Source organism: Natator depressus, chromosome 10, assembly GCF_965152275.1.
Source record: "Natator depressus isolate rNatDep1 chromosome 10, rNatDep2.hap1, whole genome shotgun sequence".
Taxonomy (NCBI): Eukaryota; Metazoa; Chordata; order Testudines; family Cheloniidae; genus Natator; species Natator depressus.
Window position 1 is genome coordinate 70,791,017 of NC_134243.1, and position 27,196 is coordinate 70,818,212.

Sequence of the window (27,196 nt, forward strand, 5' to 3'; positions counted from 1 at the left end):
CTTAAGCTTAGTAGTGCAGGAACAGAAGGCTGGAAAGGGGGTCGGGGAGTCCAGTGCTGAGACAGCGATGCTAGCATAGCAGAGTTTATGACAGTTGGGGTGGGAGGGTAGGAGAGAGCACACAGGGCTGAGTTCTGGGGGGGGCGGGGTATGGAAATCTCTGGAGCCTGCTGTAGACAAACAGTGAGTTGGGAAGCAGTGAACTGTGCTGCCAAACTAAACACTCATTCATTTGGCTGTGGGAGACTAAATCCACTGCGGGATTGACATGATCGATTGCGTTTGGTTTACGTGTGTGTAGAGAGCACAGGGAGGGAGGACGGAAGGTGGTGTCAGGCCCCAGCTAAGACCTCAGTTTGCTCTCAGCCTGGGAGGCGGGAGCCCACTGGAGATGAGGGAAGAGGGCTGCAGATATAGAAGCACTGAAGCGGAAGTGAAAGAAACAAATACATAATTAAGGCAAAAGTGTCCAAGTACTTTGTGTGTAAAGAAAGAAGGATGGTTTGAGGGGAAAGCACAGGACTAGAAGTCAGGAGAGCTGGCATCTATTCCCTGCTTAGTCCCAGACTTTCAGTAACCTGGGACAAGTCATTCCACCATTATATGCTGCACCTTCTGCATCTGGCAAATGGGTATAGTGATATTTACCAATCTCACAGGGGGGGCTGGGAAGCTAAATTCATTTAGATATATAAGAACTTTCAGTTTCTTGGCAGGTAGCTGCCAACCAGGTATAAGGCATTATTAATACACACCTTCATGCATGCACAATGCACAGAGATACTTACACTTGGATGCATTCATCTGATGACTGTCAAATCCTCCAAAAGTTTCTGCTCTTCTAGGAAGGGAGATGGGGCCAACTCCCCCTTCTTGCTCAGCGTTTGGCAGCAGGTCAGCAGCCCCAAGTGCACTCCCTAGACTCCTACTGATCAAGCTTTGCAAATATTCAACTGAAAGGATAAAAAGCCACAGGAAAAAAGGTCCATTAAAAAACATCCTCAGTATTTACTGACTAGTGTGTTGTTTTTTCTGGCTTAGAGGTGTCAGGTCAGTAAATGTACACACTTGTTTATAAAAAGATTTAATGGGTTTATAGGAGGACCATGATGCAATAAGAGAGGTGCAGGTGCTCCACCTGCAAAAATGTCATGGTACATCAGGCCATAACTCAAACACACTGAGTCTTACACATGTGCTTCCCATCACCCTCTTCCCCCTTGGCAAATGTTCTTGGTGTATTCTTGTCCAAAGGCAGGATTTCTAACTTCAGCCTGCTGTGTAATTTACCAAGGGAAAGTGGGCTACATCTACTTGTTGATTTTCCAAAAGACTCAAGTGCCTCTTGTAGATACCAGACCCATAAACTCTTGCTGTGGTATGGAAATCCGTTTAGCCTAGCTGTTATATTCCATTATGTGGCAGGAGGGGAGCGTAACCAAAGATAGCATGGCCCATGTTTCAAACAAAAGACCAGATCCGGGGATGTAACTGAGTTGCACAGAACACAGACCAGTGTGTGGTGGGCAACAGGATGAAAGTTCATTTTTGCACTGCCCTGACACACGGCACACATTTCAAACTCTATGAAGGGCTGGCTCCCCCTGTGGTGGGTTAGCAACCTCCACTGCCTTCTTCTCACCGATCATTATCATCCCCTTCCTTTCCTGAATTAGTAAGCCTTGTCTGTCTCACACGCTTTACTGTCTGAGGATGGGACTGTGTCTTTAATTATGGTCAATATTATTATTATTGTTTATTCATTAACAGAGAAGGGTCATTCTCCTGAAGGTGGCATTTGAGCACTCATGGATTCAACACAACACTGTTGTTTTGGACACTGTAATTAATGGTACTGTTTAGTTTGTTTACCCTCGTTTATTGCACTTTTCATAATGGTCTCCCCTTTGTGTGCCTCCTCTGTATTGGACCTGAACAGCACTCTGGAGACCGAGCCATCCTCTGGCATGCTACAGTCAGTCATATCCCGGAAAATCTTCTCCTTTTCCTCCAGCAGCACTAGGATCTGCTGATCTTTCTGCTGAAGCTGTTCTGTGGGTGAACAGGGGAACACAAATTTAAAACAGAAAACAACGCTACCCTAAGGAAACTGAAATAATCCCTGTGACACGGGCCCCATCATGTGGTAAATCAAAGAATAGCAGGAATTGTGTGCAGTTTACAATCTACATTTAGGCCTTGCAGTGTTGTCGCAGCCATGTTGGTCCCAGGATACTAGAGTGTATACAGAATCTATAAGCAGGCTTGGCAGACTTTGATTTTTATTTTTTCTAATAATTTTGATGGATAACAACAACATTAATTTTTAAGCTTTTCCCCCCCAATTTTCATCTATTTAAATTTATATAGTTGCAGGAAATTACAGCTTTTCCCATTTTTATTGATTTGAATTTTCACTGTTGCAGGAAATTGCGAGGGGAGGGGGTGCAGTGTCAGACAATAGGGAGTGTCAGAGAATTATTAGTGACAATAGATGATGAGATTCAAAAAGTTGAAGCTTTATAACCATTAAAACACAAATTGTCAGCATCACATGTCAGAAATATACAAAGTAAATATCTTCAAATCAAACTAAGTTCTCAAGCAGCACCTTTCTTACTTCACCTATCTGCAGATTTAGATTTTTATTGATGGGAAAAAAATTTGTTGTGTGTACAGTGAAATTGACATTTACCAATAAAAAATTAATCCTTCCAAGCCTAGCTATATGCTCTCACAAGGAGCAGTCCCCATGGAGTCAAACTTTGTTTTTCCAAATGAGGTTGGGGGACATGAAAGTAACACAGATTGAGGAGGTGTCACTCAAACAGATGCATTTGATACACGTTGGGGGTCATAACCTCATGTCAGACCATCCAGGTTTAGACAAACTGTGACAAAGTATAGTTACTCTACACAGCAAATATCAGAGTCAATCACCAGTAAAAAATAACAAATTCTAAACTATTTGGGGCTAATACCCATAATGAAACGTTTCAGAATCCCCAGAGAGCTGCGGTACTCAGCAATATTGCATTCCTAGTACACAGGCTGCTCAATGCTCAATTTTCAATATAAATTCATACACACAATGGTGAAAACACCACAGGATAACAGTCCTAGAGGATCATTGCAATTCCCAGGTTCTTGTATTCACTTGTCCTTTGACCTTTTTTTTTACATCTCAGACCTGAGGGGAGGCTACAACATAGGTAGGCACTAGGCACAGTCCTCCTCTTCGTGGTACCGAGGCACTATGCTTTGCACTCATTTCTTTGGCCTCACTTCTACTCGTAGGCAGGAGTAACTTGGCAGCCATGCTGCTGTACTTGCATTAATCCAGGAATGGGCGCCCTTGTGCTCTCTGCCCTGCTTGCTGGCTCTTTTACTTTGCAGTTAAACATACGCCCCTGCACCTGTGCTACCACCACAGCCAGCAAACAGAATTTCTGCAGCTACGTTGGTCATTTGGCATCTCAGAAATAAAGTCAGCACAGCAGAGCTCTGTCCCAGGCTCAAGGCTCCCGCTTCAAAACTACACATCTCATCCTGGGGGCAGTATTTGTCTGTTAGCAGTAAACAGCTACCCTGTGACAATGCTCCCACCTGAATGGCATCTTAGCTTTTACAGTGCAGTAAAGGAACCGTGCTAGCGATACTTGCAAAGCCACATATCTGCTTGACCCATGATGCGGCAGAGGAAACAATATAGAATAGGTGTAGTTCTTCACTCTTTACTCCTCCTTCCACAGCCAAAACACCCTGCGTGTTGGGGCCATCCCCCTAGAGAGGAGGGCTCTCTGAAGAACCAGTGAATGTACCTCCAAGCCCTGGCTGGTGGGGATTACAACAGCAGCTCTCTCAGCTGCCTGTACATCTAGGGGCTGAGAGACAGGGACCTGAACCCTAATCCTCTCCCAAATATCTTGCCACTCCTAGACCATGCTGGTCTAGGCCACAAAATTCATTTTCTATACAGCTGAAAGCCACTGGCACCTGAAAAGAACTAGAACTGCTGACTAATAGAGGCAAGAGAGAAGCAGAGTACTTGACATATCAACGATCTGCCAGTGCCTCACATGTACTGCACCACAGTTATAAGACAGCCTTTTCTGAAGGCGCCAGTGGAGGCCATCACCCCATGGGAAGTCATTTCCCTGTCCTGAAGGACACGTTGTTGTTTCACTTCAGCTGCAGTTCTGTTTTAGTCCCAGTGAGAAGGGGAGAACTCATTTTGTCAAATTTGAAGCCCAACTGAAAATTGGGGGTTCTAGATTTGGACCAAAATTTGAAACTTTGGAGGTTCAGAGCTTTCCTTGGTACTGGCCCCTGGCAGCCTTACAACCCACGACAGACTGTCTTTGCAAACAATTAAAATCCTTGTTTGCAAAGTGCAGGCTTCTATCTTCCCTGAAAACCCATGGTTAAAATCAGGGATGAAAAAGTTTCACAAAACTCAGTATTAGGTTTGCAAAACTTCACCCAATGATTCTCTGAGCCCCAGCAGCCTTACCTTTTAACTCTCTGGCTTTGGTGTCCAATACTCTCTTCTCCAGTTCTGATTCACTCGGGATTCCTTCATCTTCATCTTTGTCCCTGCATGAGAGGTACCCCTCAATTACTACCACAACAAAGCATGTGAGAAACATCTAAACCACACAAATAGCACGTTAACTTACATGGTGTTAATTGTGTCCTGAATTATTTGTATCCAGCTATTGCGTTCCTCCTTGGAGCTGGCGTGGACTTCTACCATCTCTGGATCTTTCACTACGGTGGTAATCAGGAATAAACCCTTTTCCTCATGGGCCACTTCTCGTACAATCAGTTTCTTCAGAGAGATTACAGTGGATCTCTGGTCCTTCAGATGAGAGGAGATTGGTGAGAAGACAAACAAAAAGCCTCAGAGCTTTAGGCTGGCAATAAGTGCTCAAAAGCTCCTAATACCTGCAGTCACATCTCCTTCCTACTTGTGAGTACCTTTTATCAACTACAGGCCAAAAAAAGTGCGAGGCTCACCAAACATGTATATTCTGAGAGTAATTTATTTCACTGTGCCCAGAATGCTGGTGTCACCTCCCTCTGTCAATTCAGGAGGAACTGCCCTCAGATGTCCCTGGATACAATTCAAAATTGCCTTTGTGGTTTTCCAGACTCTCCAAGAACTCGCTCTGATCTCACATCCTGCTGCCTATGCTCTCTATTCCTGGACTCTTTATACCCACATCACCACTCTCGGTATGGCTTGCTGGTCCCTGTTTCACTGTCATCGCCTTTGTTCTTCCTCCCCCAGAACCCTTGCATCACATCCTCTCTTCAGATCTCACCAAAATCCTTCCTGTTCTCTGTAGCTTAAAACCGACTCCTGCTACGTAAATTTGTGTGAGACTGTTGCATCAAGGATTCCACAGAAGAGTATGTGCAATATGCTGCTAGGGTCACTGTAATATCACTGTGTAATCTCTCTGTTAGCATTGAAAGCCTCTCTTCCCACCTGTGGCATGCAGTGTCCAATGGGCTCATTTGTGGTCTTTACAGAATCCCAGCAATTTGTGTGTGCGCTTTAGCAGAGGTTTGCCAGCATGAGCCGTGTGTGCACCACAGCCAGCTGAAGAGCTAGGAAATGCCCTGCGCTGGCAGCAGGGGGTTTGGAAATGTGGCTCAGTGAATGGGAAGAACAAGAGGAACGGAGAAAGTCTCCTCTTTGAAGCATGCATGCCAGACCTGTGGCTACTCACTGGTTTGGGGGCCACTAGCATTTTTTTTTCATCAGGTCAGCATGTCTCATAGCCTGTCTCTTTCATCTAGGACTTTCTCTGAAAGTTCCTGTTTTTGTTTACATCAACTGGTCCATGACAAATATATTCCTATAGCATGCTGCTTTGTGAGCTTCTTGAACTTTATTGCAGCAGTAGGCTTTTGTTCCTGTGCTTTTTGCTTTTTAGATTGATTTATTAAGTCTGTTCTTTCTGCTGGGATTCATTTGTACACAGTTCACGTTCTTCCCTCCTAACTGAGCAGGATTTGCACAGGCTGGTGAAGAATAAATGTATCCAATGACAGGCTTATTTTCAGAGCCAATTACCAAATGTTCAAAATCACTGTAGAAATCACCGAGTGGGGGTGGGGTGGGGGAGAAATTAAGACATGTTTTCAATAGAAAATAATGGAGTGTGCTAAGGAAACAAAACTATTACATGCAAAGTGATCTGTCCAATAAAAACTAAGGAATGTAGCAGGCAGTGACATGCTTTCATTGCAAGGATCATCTATGTAAAAGAAAGGAAGAGAAAACATCAAAGCCTTACCAATGAGGCAAAGACATACTTCTGGTCCTTTTCCTGAAGGAATATCAGCATGTCTGAGAGGAGGACAGCCTGGACCTCTACAACGGAGAAAAAACACCAAGGTTTAACCATCAAATATATATCTATGTCAATCACTGGTTCTTGTGCCTACCAATACCTTTTATTTAGCAATGCCGTGCATGCTAGAGCTCCTGGTGAGCATAAGAGTGATAATTTGGGCTACCCTAAGAAAGTGGATTAGTCTGCTGTGTTTTGCTTCCTAGTTAGTAGGAACCGTAAGCATTGCAGAGGCAATATGCTCAGCTCCTAGAAAGAGAATGGCCTCTATCTCTATAGCGACTCCTGTGGGCAATGTAAAATCACCATTGAAAGAAGTCAGACGGAATCATATCTACTCGTTCTTGGCTGGGATGTTCTTTTCAAACCACAAGCCCTCTGAGAGTCATGGAAGATTGGGGAAATGGAAGCAAGGGATGCTCACTGAACATATACCCTATTCATTCACATAATCAATATTTTTATCCTCAAGCAAAATATCTGTTTGGTTTTATTGCTCTCCTCTCTTGAGTGATGCAAATTAACTTGTAACAACACTTGTCAGCTGCAGTTTCTTCCCCAAGCACTTTAACTTCAGCAGCTAATGTTGACTCTGCCCACAGATGTATATGGCTCTCTCTGAATTCACGAGGAGCCAAACGGGTGTGCCTCAGAGGGGAGAATCTGACTCAAACAGGAGAAAAGAAAGAAATGCAAAGAGGATGAAGAGAAAATTCTGAATCAGAGCAAGGATATTTCCCCAAAATACACATGCTACCTTCCAAATCACCTCATGATACAGTACATCACAAGATTACATAGTAAGTATTGAGTGCGATGCCCCACCCAAGCCCCACCGCACAAAGAGTTTCTGTGTAATACACTACAAGACCTCGTGACATACAGATGAGGTAAACTCAAAAGCTAACTCATCCCCTGCGTAACTCCTTCCAGGCATTTTGGAGGAACAAGATCCCTTTCAGATCAAATACGAACCAAACTTTTGCCAAAGCCTCAAACCAAACCCAAACCTCTTTGGAGGTTTGTAAAAGTTCAGGTAAGATTTGTTTTACTTTGGTTTGTTTTTGTTTCCAACTGCACTTTCTGCTTTTGGTGCAGAGGAGGAAAGACCAAAATACTTCAAGGAAAGCTATTTCTGTGTTTCTCCTGGCTCCAGTTCCAAATCCCAGAAGTTAGGGTAAGCAGGTTCTAAACTTTTGGATGCTTTCCCATCTGGAACTTCTGACTCATCTCTACTGGCTAGCTATAGGCTCTGGTAGTCGGAGCTATTATTTCTATAGGAAATGCATAATAAAACGTATGCTGAGAAATCTCATGAAAGTGTAACCCACATGCCAAATAGGGAGATATCTCTTTAAGAGATCTATTGGGTAGGAATGAGTTGTGTCTGCATCACTGCTGCTAGGCAGATGCACAATTAACATTCCACTCAGAAGTTTCTGAAATTGGGTGTGGTAGTTTTGGGTATGCTCAATAGGTTCCCCGTTGCTGGACTCAGACTTCACGAGGGTAAGTAGTTAGGGCAGCTGCTTTGCAACAGGCCATGTGCACTCTGTGGGTTGGGAGAAGCTGAGCTCCAGGAGCAGAAAGCAGGCTGTTTTCCCTAACTCTGAAGCATTTTGCAGCAGGTTGGTGGTGCAGTTCACCCAGCAGGGAAGCCCTGACAGTGTTACTTATAGAGAGGAAAATGGGAGGGAAAATTAATTTCTTTTATTTTAACTGTATACTTTGAATGCTGTTTAATTTTAGCTAAACTGTTTTAGTTTAAATTGTCTCAACCAGTATGATTTCCCTAACTTCTATTTAAATGGGATAATGAGGAAAGAGTCATTTATATTTTGTTATTCTCAGTTTTGTTTTCTTATAACAGGATTTTTTTAAATCTATAAACTTAACTGAGTGGTTAGTTAATTGGTTAGCCGACTAGCTGAGTGATTTCAGCAGAGGAGGAAGAGTCTGCATGGATTCCAGCTGAAGATTTCTACAGGCAAGTGGAGGCAAGATGTTGGTTTTGACTCAGCGGACTGTATAGATTTGGTGATCAAAGACTAATTGAGACTCGGGTGAACTCAGCCTAAGCTTTTGGGAACTCTGAGTTTCTTCTCGCTGTGTTTCGGTGGGGACTGACCTGTAATTTTTTTTCTTTATGTTTATGTATAACTGTAAAGGTAATACATGTGGATTATAAAGTAACCATGTAATGTTGCAGAAATTACGTGGTAATTATTATTATTATTAATTATGTTTTTTATCATGTTATAAAGTTGGTACTTAAGAATTAAGTTCATTCCTTTTGTTCTTCTGGACTTGATTGTGGGGAAGTTGACCTTGTGGAATCCTTGCTGAAAATCCTCAATGACTAAATGCTGGGTCTCCAGGTGCTTTTCTATGGGTTTTTTAGGCACTGGAGAAGGGCAATGAAGTAAACTCTATCGTCCACCCAAAGATTACAATAGCAAGAGAAATAATTTGCCTTACCACCGTCCATAGTCACAAACATTCCTAGGAACTAGGGCTGTCAATTAATCTCAGTTGACTCAGATGATTAACTCAAAAAAATTAATTGTGATTAATCACACTTATAACAATAAATTGAAATTTATTAAGTATTTTTGGATATTTTTCTACATTTTCAATATTGATTTCAATTACAACACAGAATACAAGTGCACAGGACTCACTTGATATTATTATTTTTGATTACAAATATTTGCAATGTAAAAATGATAAACAAAAGAAATAGTATTTTTCAATTCACCCCATACAAGTACTGAAGTGCAATCTCTTTATCATGAAAGTGTAACTTACAAAAGCAGATTTTTTTTTGGTTACATAACTGCACTCAAAAACAAAACAGTGTAAAACTTTAGAGCCTACAAGTCCACTCAGTCCTACTTCTCATTCTGCCAATCGGTAAAACAAACAAGTTTGTTTACATTGACAGGAGATACTGCTGTCTGCTTCTTGTTTACAATGTCACCTGAAAGTGCTGATGATGCTCGTTAAAAAAATAATGCGTCAATTAAATTTATGACTATACTCCTTTGGGGGGGGCGGGGGGAGAATTGTATGTCTCCTGCTCTGTTTTAAATATATTCTGCATATATTTCATGTTATAGCAGTCTCGGATGATGACCCAGCACACGTTCGTTTTAAGAACACTGTCTCAGCAGATTTGGCAAAATGCAAAGAAGGTACTGATGTGAGATTTCTAAAAACAGCTACAGCACTCGACCCAAGGTTTAAGAATCTGAAGTGCCTTCCAAAATCTGAGAGGGACAAGGTATGGAGCATGCTTTTAGAAGTCTTAAAAGAGCAACACTCTGGTGTGGAAACTACAGAACCCGAACCACCAAAAAAGGAAATCAACCTTCTGCTGGTGGCGCCTGACTCAGATGGTGGAAAATGAACACGCGTCAGTCCGCACTGCTTTGGATCGTTATCAAGCAGAACCCATCATCAGCATGGAAACATGTCCTTTGGAATGGTGGTTGAAGCATGAAGGGACATATGAATCTTTAGCACATCTGGCACGTAAAAATCTTGCAACGCCAGCTACAACAGTGCCATGTGAACGCCTGTTCTCACTTTCAGGTGACATTGTAAACAAGAAGCAGGCAGCATTATCTCCTGCAAATTGTGATCAACCTTGTTTGTCTGAGTGATTGGCTGAACAAGAAGTAGTACTGATGGGGTTTTTTTGTACATAATTCTACATTTGTAAGTTCAACCTTCATGATAAAGAGATTGCACTACAGTATTTGTGTGAGGTGAATTGAAAAACAATTTTGTTTTGTTTTTTACAGTGCAAATATTTGTAATCAAAAATAAATATAAAGTGAGTACTGTACACTTGGTATTTTGTGTTCTAAGTTAAATTAATATTTGAAAATGTAGTAAACATCCACAAATATTTAAAATAAATGGTATTCTATTGTTGTTTAATCTTGAGATTAATTTTTTTAATCATGCTATTAATCGTGATTAATTTTTTTAATCGCTTGACAGCCCTACTAGGAACCTAGAAACCATCTGTAAACTTTCCCTCTCCAAACCCTCAGAACAGATCATAGCATATTTGGAATCTAATGGCACAGAATATGGAGGGATCCACAGGTAAAAACCCTTCTACTTCCACCTCTACAATCAAGATATTCTTTGGAGCCACAACATGGAAGCCCTCCCACTGCAAGCCCTCAGCGAACAGCTGTGCATCACCATTCACACCAGCAACGGCACTATTGCGCCCTGCTGCTCTCATTTTTAATTTACTCTTGGTGGCCAATTTTCTATTAGTCTGGATCCCAGGTCTCCCAAGGAGGTGCTCACTGGAAGAGTGGGGTTGGTTCTATCATGAGCTCCTCCATGACTGCTAAGGAGCAAGTGAAGCCCAGATGACAGTGAGCAAGGTTTCCCTTCCCTGGGGGTGGATTCACCATCACACTCATCACTTAGCTTGCTGGGCAAAGCTTGGAAGGTAAATAAATAAGCAGCATCAATGGTGAGCAGTAACAGAAATAGCAGAAATATTTGTGGCAGTAATCTAGGGTGTTACTAGGAGCACAGGGAAGGATTTTTCATGGTTTTTACTTTGACAGCACCTTTCTAGAAACAGAAAAATCAATAAAATAATATGAATAATAAATGGGCCAGCGATTTCAGAAGAAACCCTGTGTAAAAGGCAGAGGAACCACCAAGCCAAAGGAAAGGGAATGAAGTGGAAGGTCATAAAATGGATGAGCCCTGCCATCATCTGGAGACAGGGAGGGTACGTCCTTTGGGTGCATGATTTGTAGGATTTTCTCACCTTTCAGTCTCCCAGCTGAGTTTTTCAGTGAGACAGGCCCATCTCGGATAAGTTTCCTACGTCTCAAGTCCTCCCTGGCAAACATCTGGCCGCTCTTCATCCTCATGATGGACTTGCTGTCCGTCCGGGTGTAGATCTCAGTAAGACGCGTTTTCTTTTCATAGTTGTTGACTTTGCTATTGACTGCAGCAATCACATCTTTAACCAGGTTTAGTGACTGGGTCAAGTCTTGATGTTCCACTTCGTTTTCTTCAGGAGTGAGAGAGAGATTTCAATTTCAGTTCACCCTTATTGTGAGTATGCAGAGCCTAACTTCTTACTTCTCCCCTTTCCCTTACCCGTGAGTCATCAAACGCTATAGCACATGGATGCGCTATTTTAAAATATCTTCCTAAGACAAGTTCCATTTGGAAGAAATGAAAAGTTTGTCACAAACCTTAAACAGACACCAAGACAGTGACGGGGAACCATAGGAAATATACTCTGCATAAGCTATGGCAAACTAGGACAACGTAAGTAAGGACCCCATTTTCAGCCTCTGCACGTGCATGGCTGCCTGACCGCGTGTATAAAAACGGGCGCGCGCTGTTATGATGCCCTGTGCACATAGCCGTTTACGTGAGACTATCAGGTGCAGCCATTTTTGAATACCAGATTCGCTTAGGAACACTCAGTAAAGCTGCAATGAGAGTTTTAAGGGTCTGGATTAATGGTCCCCCTCCGGTAGCAGCAAAATTTTCATCTGTTTGGGTCTTGATGAAGGGACACATTTGTGAAATAAATTGTTTCACATTTCACATTCAGAGATGCTCACTCACACTTCTATAAACCACGCCAGTGAGACAGACGACTATGTATGAGGAGGATAATGTCCCTTGGGAACATAAATTTACTTTATAAAAAATGAACAAAATATCTGAAAACTTTTGAAAGGTATGAATGATAGAACATTAATGATTATAAAGACACAGTGGTCAGCCTCTGCCACTCCTTGGCTCATCAATGTTAGCTGACATATCTGTAGGATGCACACCTGCTGATAAACTGGAATAGAAAGCATTACATATACATAATTCTCCAGAGGATTTTGTGGGTGAAATCATATAAAAAACACCCCTGGAGTTTACCATATCTTAAATGAAGTGGCACAGATAAACCACACCTCATCCTCACCTAATAAAGGGTTTCCACAGAGATTAAACAGAGTGCACCAGCAGAAAGCAGGTGAGATTAAACTGTAAACTGAGCCTTTTTGCTCTCTAAGTGAGAGACTGAGAGAAACCAGGAACATAGTGAGCATGTGCTCTGCAGGCTATTCCCACATGTTTCTACGATTCTAACCCCTGATCCCCTCTGGCATTAAGAGTCTGTGGCCACTCCTGATGGGTTGATCATGCAGAATCAGAGAGGTGCTTACGTGACACAGAGAAATATGCGAGAGAGTTGATTGAGGACCTATCACCTGTAACCACTTGATCACAAATAACTCATGAAGAGTCATATTCGAGGCCAAGTTCTTTGAATACAGTATTTAGAAGTATGGTAATGTAGGATTCCTGGGATGGAAGAAAGGTTCAAAGCGAGTGTGTGAATCCTCTTGGAGATCTGAGAATCTTATTCTTCCTTATTTTGCCCCTTCCCCAAGGCCCTTTATCGCAGCCACTATCCGAAGTGGACAAGACAGGAGTCTTTGGAGTCCATGCATGTTGCTCCATAATTAGCTAGAGATCGCTGTAGTGATGAGCCTACCAAGGCACTTCACTTCTACAGGGGCTGAGTGCTGTATCTCTGCAGCACTCTCAGGCCTGTCTAGCCTGAGGATTGAAACCCTGTTGGAAGAAATGAAATCCAGGTCTCTAATTACGGCAGTAAGCTGGGCACTAAACACTGGGCTAGCTGGCTGATTCTGAGTTAGGCGGTTTTACTGGGAAAGGTCCTGGAGAAAGATACAGAGGAAACAAATGTGCTTAGGAAAAGGAATAGGCTCTACCTTTGGTATATTGTAATATTCTTTGTAGTATCACGGGATACTTTGTGATCCTTTGAGTTACTAGTAAGATGCACTCAGGTATCCCCAGGCGCCTCACCACCGTGCTGCTCATTTTTTTCTAAAAAGACAAGACGTAAATTAAAACGTTGCCACTGAAGCGCCCTCCAAGATGTGCCGACGTGCAGTATGCACCCCCTGTGGGGGTCAGCCACAAATCCCCCACCAGTTCCTACCTTGATGAATGCCTGAAAACGCTTCTCTTTTGACTGCAGGTCTTTGAAATAATTGACAGCCTCATTGTGGTGCCCGCAGAATTTGCCGTAAGTTTTCTTCATTCGCTCCCCATTCTCACCGGAAAACTGCAAGACATGAACAAACTTTTGGCCCCTCACTGAGTTCTTGGGATCAGTCACTTGGCATCACCCACCATCCATCACTGAAAAGGGCGGCTACACAGTCAGTACAAATCTAGCCCGAAGTGTAGCTTTCAAAAAACTAGATCGATGGAATTTAAAGAATGGAGACTAGGCAATGTATAAACCCAGAGCGAGAGACCCTACCACAAAGAGCTGGCACTCCAAAGAGACAAGATGGACAGAGGGAGGGAAAAAGAGCTACAGAGGTGTGAAGCGGCTTGCTCAGAGTCACAGAGCAAATCAGCAGCAGACCCAGGAAGTGGAATCCAGATCCTCTGCTTCCCAGCTTAGTCCCATACACTACAGTCTGTACCGTAACCAGCGCTGATGCTTTTCCGCCCATGAGGCATAAACAAACAAAACAGGCATCGACCCTGACAGCAACCCTTTCACCTGAAAATCTCTAAGTGCTTGACAAAGATGGACAATTATTGTCATCTCCATTGTATAAGCGGGGAAGCGGAGGCACAAAGGATATGTCTACACAGCAAAGAAAAACCCGAGCTCTGGGGCCCTCCCACCCCATAGGGTCCTAGACCCTGGTCTTGGGCTGGAGCCCTGAAGTCTATACAGCAGTGAAACAGCCCCACAGCCTGAGCCCCACAAGCCAGCGCCAGCTGGCATGGGCCAGACACGGGTTTTTCTTTGCTGGGTAGACATACCCAAAGAGGAGATGCGACTCACCTTAGGCCACCAATAAGACAGCACAAGGACAGGTCTACACTACAGAACTACTGCAGTATAAATAACTATGTCGCTCAGGGGTGTGAAAAATCCACACCGACCTAAGCACTACGTGTAGTGTGTAGGCAGCGCTATGTCAGTGGGAGAGCATCTCCTAGTGATGCAGCTACCGCCTCTTGCTCAGGTGGATTAACTGCACTGACAGCAGAGAGCTCTCCCGTCAGTGTAGAGCATCTTCACTGAAGCGCTACAGCAGCGCAGCTGTACCAGTGCAGTGTTTTAAGTGTAGACCTGCCCTAAGAGAGAGAACTGTAAGTCAGGAGTTCCTGGCTTGCAGTCTTGTGCTTAGGGCATGCAGGTGTCTCTCACCACTCACCTGATTCACCAGGATGTCTCCTATCCTCTTGATAACAAAGTTCTTTTCACTTTTGTCCATCAGGGACTCTTTCTTCCTCTCCAGAATCCGCTGGAAGAACTGGTTGTGGATGTTCAGCAAGTCATCCAGGCAAGGAAAGACCTTTTCCACCATTTGCTGTTCAAACTGCAGCTCCTGCACCATCCCCCTGCTGTACACATCACTCATGATCTTCAGAGTACGGACATGATGCATCTCTGTCTGCATCAGTTCTGCATGAGACAAGGACAGGTCCAACAGAGGAAGCACATGGGTCAAAATTATTATCCTCTAGGACAAGGCGCTGTATCAACCCAGAGTACTTGGCATTGCTAAGACAAGGAAAGGCATTCACCAGATCTAGCTGGTTAGAAGGGCTCATAGAAGCTAACAATGTAATGAAGTGCTATGGGGTCATAATTCCCCATTCTGACATGTGTGTTACTTGCACTACTATTACTGGGATTTATACATGTGAACTCAGGGGAAAACAGTCTATAATACATTAAATGCAACACCAATACCATTGATATATACCAGTTTCATTCTTTTTTTACCTCTTAATAGTTGCTGATTAGATCATCAACGTGAAAACATTTTTTCTTTACAAAGTGCATGGTAGGGCTTAACTTGGGGGTGGATCAGCCCTCCCCATACTGTTTATATGAACAAGTGCTCGCTCTCATTACTGCTAGAACACTGGTCCCCAAACTTTGGGGCCTGCCCCCCTAGGGGGGGCACGGAGGAACATTTGGGGGGAGGGGAGGGTAGAGCATGAAGTGGGGCCTGAGCCAACTCCACACAGGGAAGAAGGGAGTGCCACCCAGCCCCACTCTGGCCCCAGCTGCAGCCCTGGTCTTAGCCCCTGGAGCGGCGGCGGCTCTGCTCCCGGTCCCAGCCCAGCTGCTGCTCTGCTCCCAGCCACGGACCTGGCCCCAGCCTCAGTGCCTGGCTCCCAACTGCAGTTGCGGGGGAGGGCAGGGAGCAAGGGGGGCGCAAGGTAAAAAGTTTGGGGACCATTGTGCTGGAATCTGAACACTGCAGAAGGACAGATAACAATACCAAAACACTATGTTGCTCCTCTCAATATAGTTATTTTTCTGTGCAGCACAAGAGGACTCTTATATCAAGGGGGAGAAGATGCTAAAACAAGTAATTGACTACTCTGTACTCATGGATAACTGTGTATAAAGGTCATCACCAGACAAACCAGGAGATACAATTTGTTTGGATGGTTCAAGGTAAGTGAAATCCAGAATTCCAAAGCTTAGTAAGATGGTATTGGAGGTCTTCATTTCCAGTAGACACCAAGAGTGAAACTCTGGCCCCAGTGACGTCAGTGGCAAACTCCCTTTGACTTAACATTTCCAAATTTGTCACAAACTAAAAGATATGAACAGACCATCCAAACCTAGAGGTTTCTACAAACTAAATTGGATCACTTCTCTTTAACCAATACACATCTCACCATATATGACATCTTGCCGTTTGACGACATCCTTCTTTTGCTGCCGCAAAAACTTGCTGTCCACTACTTGACTCCAGGATTCTGCCTCCAGCTGCTTGGAATCCATCTCGAAGTCCCCCATGAGTTGTCCTTCATTCATGTCTGCACCTGCATAAAAGCAGCATAAAGAGATGTCTGGTCCCATCTGAAATTCCCATTGGCTTTCTACAGCTTCAGGCTTTGTTCTGAATGCCACAAACATCATATCTACTCTCCTTTACTGACATGGAAACAATTATATCGAATTTTACTGGGTAAGTACCAAACAATGCAAAGTACTTTTATAGGTTACTTGCTAGTTGCCCCAAACAAGTCCACAACTATCATGTATACTGAACTCTGGTTTACAAGACAAGCAAGAACCAGTTATCTGTCATGCTTCTGTGTTTGGATGAATACGTTGGGATCTCCTTCAGTGTTTGGATGAATACATTGGGATCTCTTACCCTCATCAGTTAGTGACTCCGTGGATTCATTCACCCGGCTGATTTTATGTAAAGAGTCTGTTGACTGTGACAGGAATTTCCAAGTATGTACTATGCTTTCATCATTGCCAACTCTGCAGAAAACAGGAAATGCAGAACCCCATTCAGGACTCCAAAATTCAAATCAATCACTTTTTAAAATACACAAAACAAATATAATTTTAAATAAAACTGAAAGCTGCACTAAGTGTTGACGATTATGCACAGGTATATGTATTGTGTGCACGTGTATTTATATATTTTATATCTAATGCTAATAACTACAAATTAGGGCTCAACAAACTGGATCATCTACATTTCTAACTGAAATAATCATTTCCCTAAAACCTGAAGTGAATATTTGAGGTCTGAAAGAGTTTGGTAAACTTAATTTAATTATTTTCATTTTTGTATTGCCATTCCACCACCTTATTTTCAAGATACTGTATTTCCAGCTCAGCTAATGCTGAGGAATATCGGAAATCTCTCAAGAGAGTCTGTACATGCAAAGTTCTAGATGAATGAAATTCATCTAACATTTGGATAAGCAGTTAATCTTGTGGATGTTTTTCTAAACTAAGCCTTTTGATAATTTTCCCCTTCACAGCTCTGCAAACACATATCCAACACAGTTTTCTAAAATCACTGGTGTTAGGGAAAATGGAAGAGAGAATTAATGATCATGGAAACTCTATGTATAGCAGCACTCTGTGCGTGTGTGTGTAATTATTTTATACATATATACAAAATGTATGATGATGTGTGATGGTATGCAGCTTCTACTAGCTTGAGTTCTGAATGGCTGCATTACATGCAAACTTCTGAAAATTTTAATTCCCAGCACACAGGAAATTTGAAGTTATAATTCTCACAGCAACTGCATCTTGACCCCTTTCCTCAGACAGTATGTGGTATTTGTCTTTCTGTATATGTTGTGATATTTTATACATCAATATACGTGACACACACCCATAAATGTATTCCTAATGAAATATGGGGAATAATGTAGGTTGCTTACACTATGCATACTGTATGTATATCACACATACACACAGAGGCTTACCCTGCAATGTTCTGTATTGAGACGCTTTTTGAAAGTGTTGTAGTCTGCTGTGATCTCCTGTTATTGAATATTGAGGTTACGGTGCTTTCATCAGGGGCAAGTATTGCAGACCGAGGGCGCTCCTTAGGTTGTGAGGCTAGAAGAGAAATGCCAGGTATCTGGTAAGAAACACCATCCAAACTCCTTGCTAACGCATTATGATGACTCGACCAAGCAAGATTCTCAAAATTCACTTCCTCTTTGCTTAGAAATAATCACCTCTTCAGCTGGTATCAACTGTCATAGCTCCACTGAAATCTAGCCTCATTCTCTGTCTTTACTGGTTTGTTAACACAGGGCCCATTCCGGATATCCCTGCTCAGGACATAATTTTCATTCACTTTAGTAGTTCTGCCTGAGTAAGACTTCAGAAGTAGTCCCCAGGTAAGTCTGGAGCCTACACTGAACACCAATGTAATTTACATTTGTTTGACCTATCTGGGCAGTTCCAAACTCTTAAGACACAATATTCTTATGTATAAATAACTTCTACGGCAATATAGGAAAAAATGAACAATGTAAATGCTCAGTCATCATCTTCTGTGAGACTGTTCAATTGTTCGATTGTGTTCCTGTGCAGGGAAGTGGTGACCAGAGCAGCAAATGGAACACTGGGCTTTCCTAATGTCGGAAAAAAGACCTTTGACTCCTCACTATAGTGCCTGCTGGAAGGGAGGGTTGGGTTGAATACACAAGTCCAGAAACACTCTCATGGGAAGCTGAGCAGAACTTTATTACAAAATGACCAAAACAGTCACTTACAGCAACTCGTCTTGGTGCTCTTATCACCTCCTTTGAGCTCTTCCAACCCTCCATTTGCCCTGACCCCCTTAGGACTGAGTTTCTGACTATCCATTGGTTCACACGATGGAGAGAGAAAGACCCTCCAGTTATGCAGAAGGGCTTGGTCATCTCTCCACATCATCACTAGCGACCGCATCTCACTCCCTCTTTCTTCTTTCCCTGTTCAGCCTTCCTGTTTCCCACAGTGATGCTGCTGGTCCATCTGACAAAAGCAGCTTACTGAAATGGCCCAGTTTGGAACTACCCCTTCCATTTTAACTTCCCCATTGAACAAAACACGCAGTTCGATGTCGTTTTAAACATTCTCACAGTTTATGAATAACGCAGGTAACACCTATGATGTCATCTTTCCAGCCGAGAGCTCACTCGCTCCAGGAGAATTGTCAGCTGGCCAGCTACAGCCAAAATCTAGCTCCATTGCATTGTGTAAACAACAGAAAGGAGCTGGATCACTAAAAATACGGTGTCTCCAATACTGAAAACATGGCCTCTTTCTTCCATAGCTTGTATCTGCATAAGGTTATATGGGTACCACAAAACTGGGCCAACCATTTACACAACATGAGCAATGCCTCTAAAATCCCAAACGTTCCGTATCACACAGGATATAATCACTTATTCCTATATCCTAAACTGTTTTATCTTTCATCGTATTGAAATGGATAACAGTTGAACATGAGGGTAAAAGATTATACTGAATACAATGAAAAATAGCAACTTTTAAGGAGCTACACCAGAAAAAGAGGGAAGGGAAGGCTTCTTACTCTTGTTTCTCATAATTACTGTGGGTAACGAAGAGGTATCGTGTGCCTGAAGCGTCCCTTTTTGTAGCTGAAAGAAAAAGAGATAGGTTTAATTTTTCCCGCTCCCAACATAAATGAAGGGCCGTGTATATCCACAGACACCTTACTTTAATTACGCAGTAACACCATTCTGAGTTCCCTCAGAACAGCTTAGATCCTAGATACAGTACCCATCTACAAGCAGCATTATCTTCAGCATGGTGATACAGTCTGAGCCATCACAAGGTATGCAATCAAATATGGAGAAATATTTGCAATAAGAAGTAAAATAGGGAGACAATAATTCTGATATTGCTAGATAGCTGAAGAGTATTAAAGCCAAAAGGATCATTGAGGGAACAGTATACATAATTGTAGTGACTAGCTGTTAAACGTAACTATGTGCTCAGCACAGTGAACACAGTCCTTGCCTCAAACAGCTTATGATTGAAAGACAGGACAGCACTGTTCCCTCTCAGCTGTGCGTGTGCGCGCACGCACACAGATCCTAAACCCCCACGCACACGGCAAAACACCACGTGCACAAAAATTTGCACAGAAGCACAATAATTTGCACAGAAGAAACTTTTTGAGCACACGGCCTGTCAAAAATTAGAGGGAACATTGGACAGGAGCGAAAGACTTGAACAAGAAGAGCATGGTGGCTTGGTGAACCAGGATGGGAAGGGGGCTCCCCACACATGGGACAACCATGAATTCCAATCGGAGGCGCTCATCTATATTAACATACAAAAACTGCCTTGAAAGAATATTAAGGTTGCAAAGTCTAGCACTTAAAAGTTAAGAAATGCCAAAATTAAGGTTGCCCATGTAACCTTAATTTGACTCCATGGTGCACATGCATTATGTTGTAGTCTAATTACAGGATCAGATGCTATTTTTTTTTTTAAGAGGATCCATGCCTCATTCAGTGCACAGGATGGACGGTGCTCACAGACTGGGGAGCTATTCTATATTTCATTGCAACCTCATCCCAATCTCCCTGCTCACTGTGCCCACCACACCCAGGCCCGACTCCTCTCCCTGCTGTAGTCCAGACGGGCCTCTTTTCCCTGCTGCCAGGGGAGTGTGGAGGGCACAGGAGAGAGTATCTTCCTGATCTGGGTTCCTGTGCCCATAGCCACAGCGGCCCCTGGTACCAGGAGGAGCAATAGCAGGGGAAATCCAGTGCAGTTGTGGGCTGCAGCATTCTCAGTTGCTCGGTGGGGATGGTACATGCTCACTCGGGTCACACAGAGGTGCACAGGACAAGGGGTGCTCCATTAACAAACAGCTATTCAATATCTGTTTTATCCTCGTTGTTCAATGCATGGCTCCGCGCTGTGCTTACTGCACCCTGTTCAAACCCTACTCTGCAGAGAGAAGTATTAATCTCCTGATGGCCTTTTCAATGGTGCTGTAGCACCTGAGTGTTTCACAAATGTTAATTAGTTGATCTTCACACACCCCATGAGGTAAGGTATTATTACTCCCAGGAGTGTAGTGGAGGGTAAATATGGGCAAACTCTTCTGATTTGGGGAATATGGAGTGTAGGTTAGAGTAGTTTACTCAATTCTTCTTTTTTACCGTTTTACTGATAGGGAACTAAGGCACGGAAGCAGAAATGTCAAAAGTGTCCATTAATTGTGGGTGTCCGATTTGAGATGCCCGTAGCCTGATTCTTCAGAGAACACACCACTTTATCTCTTCAGAACAGAGCTCCCACTGACTTCAGTTGGAATTCTGCAAATCAGACCTCAGGATCTCAAGTTAGGCACCAAGAAAGGGAAGGACACAGGGGTCACGTTAGAAAAGTTTGGTTTAAGTGACTTGTCTAGCATCACAAAGGAACTCTGTGGCAGAGGCTGGGTGGCACTCGAATGACTAAACAAAAAGACTATCCTTCCTCTTCCTGCAAGCCCCAGCCTCATTCACCACACACCTTCCAAGTTCTACAACAAACGAGGCCAGGAATCCTAAGTACAGCAGCCACACTAACTACACAAGTCTGATTCATTTCCTGAGCACTGTCCATCCTCTGCACTGAATGAAGCGGGGGTCCTATGGAAATATAGTATGTGATCATGTAAAGACTGTATCATCATGCATATGCACAAGAAGGAAAATTAAGTTTGCAGAGGCAAACCTTAATTCTGGCATTTCCTAACTTTTGAGTGCTTGACTTTTCAACTACAATGTTCTCATACAGTAGGCTTTTTTGTAAGTAATTTCCTAGCTTTTTTTAAACTCAAACCAAAAAACCAAATTCTATATTGTGAAACCATATTGACTCCCATATTATATATATATATATATATATATATATATATATATATATATATATATATATATATATATATATATATATATATATATATATATATATATATATATATATACATATAAAATCAGCAGCATTGCTGGAGTCTTTAGATCCACAGCACAGACCTGTCACTTGGGCTCACATGGTAACTCACAGCAGTAGTAGGTTGGCATCCTTTATATGGGACAGTCACTAGAGGGAGATGAGCAACCTCCTCCCCCTCCCCTGTGCTCGGCTCCAAGTCCCAGTCCTTGTTTCCCTCTTCCTCCACCACTTGTCCCCATCCCTGTCTTCCCATGGCTCTAAACAAACAGAATTGCATTTTACAAAACTTAGAATATGATTTTTCCCTAGTCACATCAGACAAGGGAAGCAGAATTAATCTACAATTTGGGCGAGTATCATAAATTTCAGGAGAGTTGAGGAAAATGATCCCTCATAACAGGGGATTATGACGTTATGCCCAGCAGACTGGAAATTCCATTCCTGCACATGTTGCAAAAGATGTCTGCATGCTAAAACACTTCAAAATAAATGTCATCTTCAGCAGACGACATGAAGCCTCTCACCTTCATTTTGACTTTTGCACAGGATATGAGACTCTCCTTACAGCCTTTGTGAACAATTGCATTGCAGTCTGTAAAGCGGGAAAACACACACACAAAAAGCCAGGTCAGAAGTTTGCCTTTTGATTTCCTCTTACATTTCTATGCGAGACTGTGGAGCAATTAGGGATTGTCACTTCCACTCATATACTAGAAGAGCAGCTCTAGATATAGCCAAATGTGCTGCCTTCCATGATAACGAGGCCATATGATTGATTGATTATTAACAAGATTTCCACACAGATTTCAACTGATTGGGAGTTCTACTTAAAAATCAATAGCATACTATGCCCCAAATTACACAAACAAAGATGCTTGTTATTCTTTAGATGAAAAATAAGGGGGTGAACAGGAGCCGCTGAACAACTAGGCACATGCTTGAAGACTTATGACTTCACAGGCAGGCAGAAGTAGGGGTCGATTATAACAGCAAAAGATTCTCCTTAAACACAAACATCTTCTTAATTAGAGCAAGAATGACAGGAAACCAGATGCAGGAAAGGAACAGGGAAAAAAATCTTGCACGAGTATGAAAAAAGATCACTGCTTTATATTTATATCTTCCACCACTCTGCAGAGACGCCAGAGAAGGTAACAGGAATGAGACTCCGGACACTGGGTTTGCGATTTAGACTCTTGTCCACCTAGACTGAATTCCTCAGTTCATTTCATATAGGCCACTGATACGTTCAAAGGTTAACAACTCTCAACTCACTACTTAATACCAACCCGGCTTGCACATGACCCAGCGACCTGGAGGTGAAAAAGCTCCACATCCTAATGCCCTGAGTCAGCCAATTACTCAGTGCATCAGATTTTGTCCTAATCATCCTGGAGATAAGCTGTCCATTAAGGCTGGGCTCTACAAAGGGGGCGCAGGGAGTAACATGTCCATCACACACTGATTTATAATGGGATTTTGGTTACTAACTAACTCCTTGAAAATCCCCAGCCTAAAAACATTCAGATGAAACTCAATATAACTAGATTCAGCAAATATACCTGGTCACTTTTGTCGAGACAGGGAAATCCATTTTAAATATTTAGTTTGCAAAATATATTTAAAAGGCTTCTAATAAAACCAGAAATAGCAAAACCCCTGAACGAACAAACAAAAAGGCCCAAATCATCATTAAGTTCACAGATATGTGTCTGCTAAATGGAAGGATGTGCATGCATATTGAATGTGTCTCACAGCGGTAATGGGCGTTAGGGTTTATGCTCTTTTGTTGACTTCCCACAATTTCCTGTACATATGAAACAGAAAGGCAAAAACCTGCTGTGCTGTGTAAAAACATAAAGATGATCACATCTCGGATCAAGGGAAAAAACTGCAACGGACCCAGAGAACTTTCTGTCTCTTTCTTGCCTCAGAACTCCTCTCCTTCCTGTTTGATATAACATCCCTTTTTCCTTGCTCATGCTTCTAGTAACATCTCCCATGATCCTCACAGCCACAGGAGGACTGGTCAAGAATCCCTAATCTTGCTGCTCAGTGATGCTCTTGAATCGAGTGAAGTGATGCCACTGGGGGAGTTGAGACTGGCCCTGGCCTGACCAAGGCTGAAAGCATTGCCAATCCCGCTAGATTACCAGGACATGCAAAGTCAGAACTTGTCTGAGGTTGAACACACGTAAGGTTTCCTATACATACTCTAGTTAGGAGGTTGGGAAGTCTCTTACAATGCTAGTGCCGTTTCTGTTTGGTATACTGTCTAGCGAGAAAATGCTTTTACAATGAGTTGCCATCACCTTAGTGGATAGCATAAGTCTCCATGACTAATAAAGCAGGAGAGACCCAAGTAAGTAAAAAGCTAGAAATATTATAGTCCAATTATTTGAGTTAAAAGTACTAATAGCCCCACCCCACTTTAGGTAATCCCCTTGGCCCCTCCAACCCTGTACACATCTCACAAATGAAGCTCCTGGAAACTACAAGAACAAAAACCTTTTCTGAGAGGAAAGAATCTCTAAATCTGAATCCCTTCGCACTTCTGGAGGTGGGGTAGGATTGGATTCCCTTGAGTCAAACCTGCCCCTCCAATTCTGGTTCTGGGCCTAGCTCTGATGGAGCTAAAAATCTCTTAAAAACAGATAATACTGTGATTTCCCCACCACACATGATGGAAGAAAACTCTCAAAAATTCTCAAATGATTCCATAAGATTTCCGCTGTCCCGGAACGGACATCCTGTCAGAACAGCTTGCGAGATTTCAGTGCCGTCAAATTCAAACTCAAGCCCTGATTTGGCTTTGAACCTGTATTTCAAACCCTAGCCTAAACCAAATCCAGACCCAAATGTCACTTCCTCAGCTGATCTCTACAATAAAAACCCAAGCACTTAGGACAAGATAGGAGCTGGGAGCTGGCCAGGCAGCAGTTATTAATTCACTTTAACTGGTGCAAAAGTCACTGGATACTTTTATATGGAAATTCTGGACCAGCAACAAGTTTCAGCCTTGCAGGGAGATTCTCCAGCTCCCCTCACCCCCTAATTACAAAACCATTCATAATTACAGAAGCGAAAATTTCTGCTTTGCCCAGGCTGGTATTTTATATTAAAAAAAGAAATGAAAGGGGAAAAAAAGGCCAGAATTATTCAAAAATTGACCTTTAGAAACATCTATAACAATAGGCCAAAGCTCTGCAGATGTTTTTTTTTAAAAAGTCTACTCTCTTAAGAACTACCACAGCAAATATTGGCCATTAGTGCAGAAAAGTAGTAGAGCCTGAAGCAACAAGTGCTTTGTGAACAAAGGAACTCTGGACCATTGCTGTTGAGTATTAGTCATTTTAAAAGGGCATCAGCAGACTGTCATCATCAAGATGAAGAACTGGTTTAATTTGTGAGACGTGGAAACTGGCTGGTGTCCTCTGATATAACCCAGGCTGGGATACATGAGTGGCAATCATCCCCAACTGACATACAAATCTAGTATTCCTTCTGTGCACAAACCAAAGGGCTCCATTAACAGAAGAGGAACAAAACAACGGAGGAAAGCCACAAAAACCAGCCAAATCATCCGAGTAAAAAATCAGACAGCAACTGTTTTACACAAAATATATGGAAGTAAAAATGTGTGACATAATCAAGAGGCTGAATCTCTACTTTTTGTGCAAAACTCAACACAACTTTAATTATGAACTTGCTACTGGCACCTCCATAATGACGACTTTCTTTTGGTGTCACAAAAACACACTTTGCTGCTTGGCTTGAAAGTTTCACACATGGATGTGCTGCATCCCATTTCCCAAAACAATACGCTTCCTCTCTTCGGAAAGAGTTTTGCAAGTTCCAAAATGAAGCAAGTACTGCAAACGAACCAGGCCCCTAAAACCAGTGTGTCTTTAATCTGACACAAAACACCCTGACCGAATATTTGATTCTTAGGCTTCATCTGGCCTACTGAATATTCCACGTGTTCTACAGAGAGCTAACATACACTGTACATTACTTTAATGTTGACAGAAGCTGTTGGCTACACCGACACTACACATCACCAGTGGTGGCATGTAGTGTATGTATAGCTATACACTGCAGTGAAAAGCAGGCTGCGTTCACACTGTCATTTGTAGCTACACACGTCAGTGAAAGGTTTTGGATGGGAGAGTCAGTGGGGATAGGTGGGCCTTTGCCAGAGCCTTTCCCTGCTGCCCCTACCCTGCCGGAGCCTTTCCCCGTGCAAGGGAAATGCTCCTGCAGCAGGGAGCTGGTGGAACCTCTCCCCCCTGCCAGAGCCTTTCCTATTCTGCAGCAGGAAGCTACCCAAACTTTTTTCCACTACCTCCTGCCGCCAGAGCCTTCCCTTGTTGAGGGAAATCTATTCCTGTGGCAGGAAAGGCGCCAGAAGTGGGACACAGCTATTTTTAGCAGTGTAGACGAGGAGACATGACTTTGGCGAGTAAAGAGCATGTAGGGTACATACTCGCATACATACCCATACCCTTCAGACATGTCTTTACTTGCCTAAGCCATGTTTCGCCAGCTTTAATCCTATTTATTTTTACCTGTGTTAGGGGAGTTCTGTGGGATGTACCCCAGATGCTGCCCAAAAAGTGTGCAGTGTAGATGTATCTTAAGGCTATATCTACAGTATGTTACAGTGTACTGCGTGCCACCGTACAGATTATGGTGGGCTTGAATAGCCGTGTGCACTCTAACGCTGCACTTTAACATCCCTGTGCGGACACTGCGGGCATAAATTAGAAGTCCTGTTTGAAGAGAACTATGTTAACACAAACTAGGAATCTTAGTTCATGCCTGCCGTGTCCACACGAGGAAGTAACAATGCACTGCTATTCGCACCCCCACAGTCCAACATGTCGGGCAGTGCAGACAATCCCTAAGTCAAGTAGGGCTGGATTACTTACACCCATCGAAGCAAAAAATAAAAATACAATCACACAAAACTTATGCCCATGTTATAGCATCCTTTACAGCGGACATCATACAATGGAGTAGATGGCCCTTGCGGTCCCTTCTAACCCTATGGTTCTATGACTCTTGGCTAGGACACAGGATGTATATTTAGGCACAATGCTTAAGTGAGAGAGATTTCACATGTGCATATGTAGGAGGAGATTTTGAAAGGCACAAAGAGCGGCTAGATACCCAACTTCCATGAAAATAAATAGAATCTGGGCACCTGATACCCATTTGTATCTTTGAAAATCTTCCTCTTGCTCTCTGCATGCCGTGACTGACTGCAGGGAAGCAGCTACCGTCGTGTAGCAAAGATGTTTAATACCTTTGTTTGATAGCGATAGCCATCTTACTTTTCTGTGTCTATATTTGTCTTGTTAGGAGAGAACCCTCAGCAATTTTCATTGTGCGCCACACCCTATGCTGTGTGCATGCATATTAACTTAAAATAAACCTTGCACAGTTTAAACCTGTATACTGAAAGGAAATGCAACCCATACAAGTACATCCAGGACAATGTTAATTTTTT

General features: G+C 42.8%; 1 protein-coding gene across 2 annotated transcripts in view; it reads right to left on the reverse strand.

The window, feature by feature from the left end:
- AKAP13 (A-kinase anchoring protein 13) overlaps positions 1 to 27,196 on the reverse strand; it is a 105,961-nt gene that overhangs the window by 14,488 nt on the left and 64,277 nt on the right. Inside the window, exons 10-23 of one of the 2 annotated variants that reach the window (XM_074966493.1) lie at positions 22,209 to 22,276; positions 19,298 to 19,364; positions 17,691 to 17,826; positions 16,610 to 16,722; positions 16,125 to 16,271; positions 14,639 to 14,889; positions 13,396 to 13,521; positions 13,163 to 13,280; positions 11,173 to 11,421; positions 6,309 to 6,385; positions 4,680 to 4,861; positions 4,514 to 4,596; positions 1,873 to 2,052; positions 789 to 953 (exon numbers count right to left, since the gene is read on the reverse strand). In XM_074966493.1, coding sequence (XP_074822594.1) covers positions 789 to 953; positions 1,873 to 2,052; positions 4,514 to 4,596; positions 4,680 to 4,861; positions 6,309 to 6,385; positions 11,173 to 11,421; positions 13,163 to 13,280; positions 13,396 to 13,521; positions 14,639 to 14,889; positions 16,125 to 16,271; positions 16,610 to 16,722; positions 17,691 to 17,826; positions 19,298 to 19,364; positions 22,209 to 22,276 — 1,962 coding nt within the window. Of the gene's footprint in view, positions 1 to 788; positions 954 to 1,872; positions 2,053 to 4,513; positions 4,597 to 4,679; positions 4,862 to 6,308; positions 6,386 to 11,172; positions 11,422 to 13,162; positions 13,281 to 13,395; positions 13,540 to 14,638; positions 14,890 to 16,124; positions 16,272 to 16,609; positions 16,723 to 17,690; positions 17,827 to 19,297; positions 19,365 to 22,208; positions 22,277 to 27,196 lie in introns of both variants that reach the window. The other variant, XM_074966492.1, reaches the window with a different exon arrangement.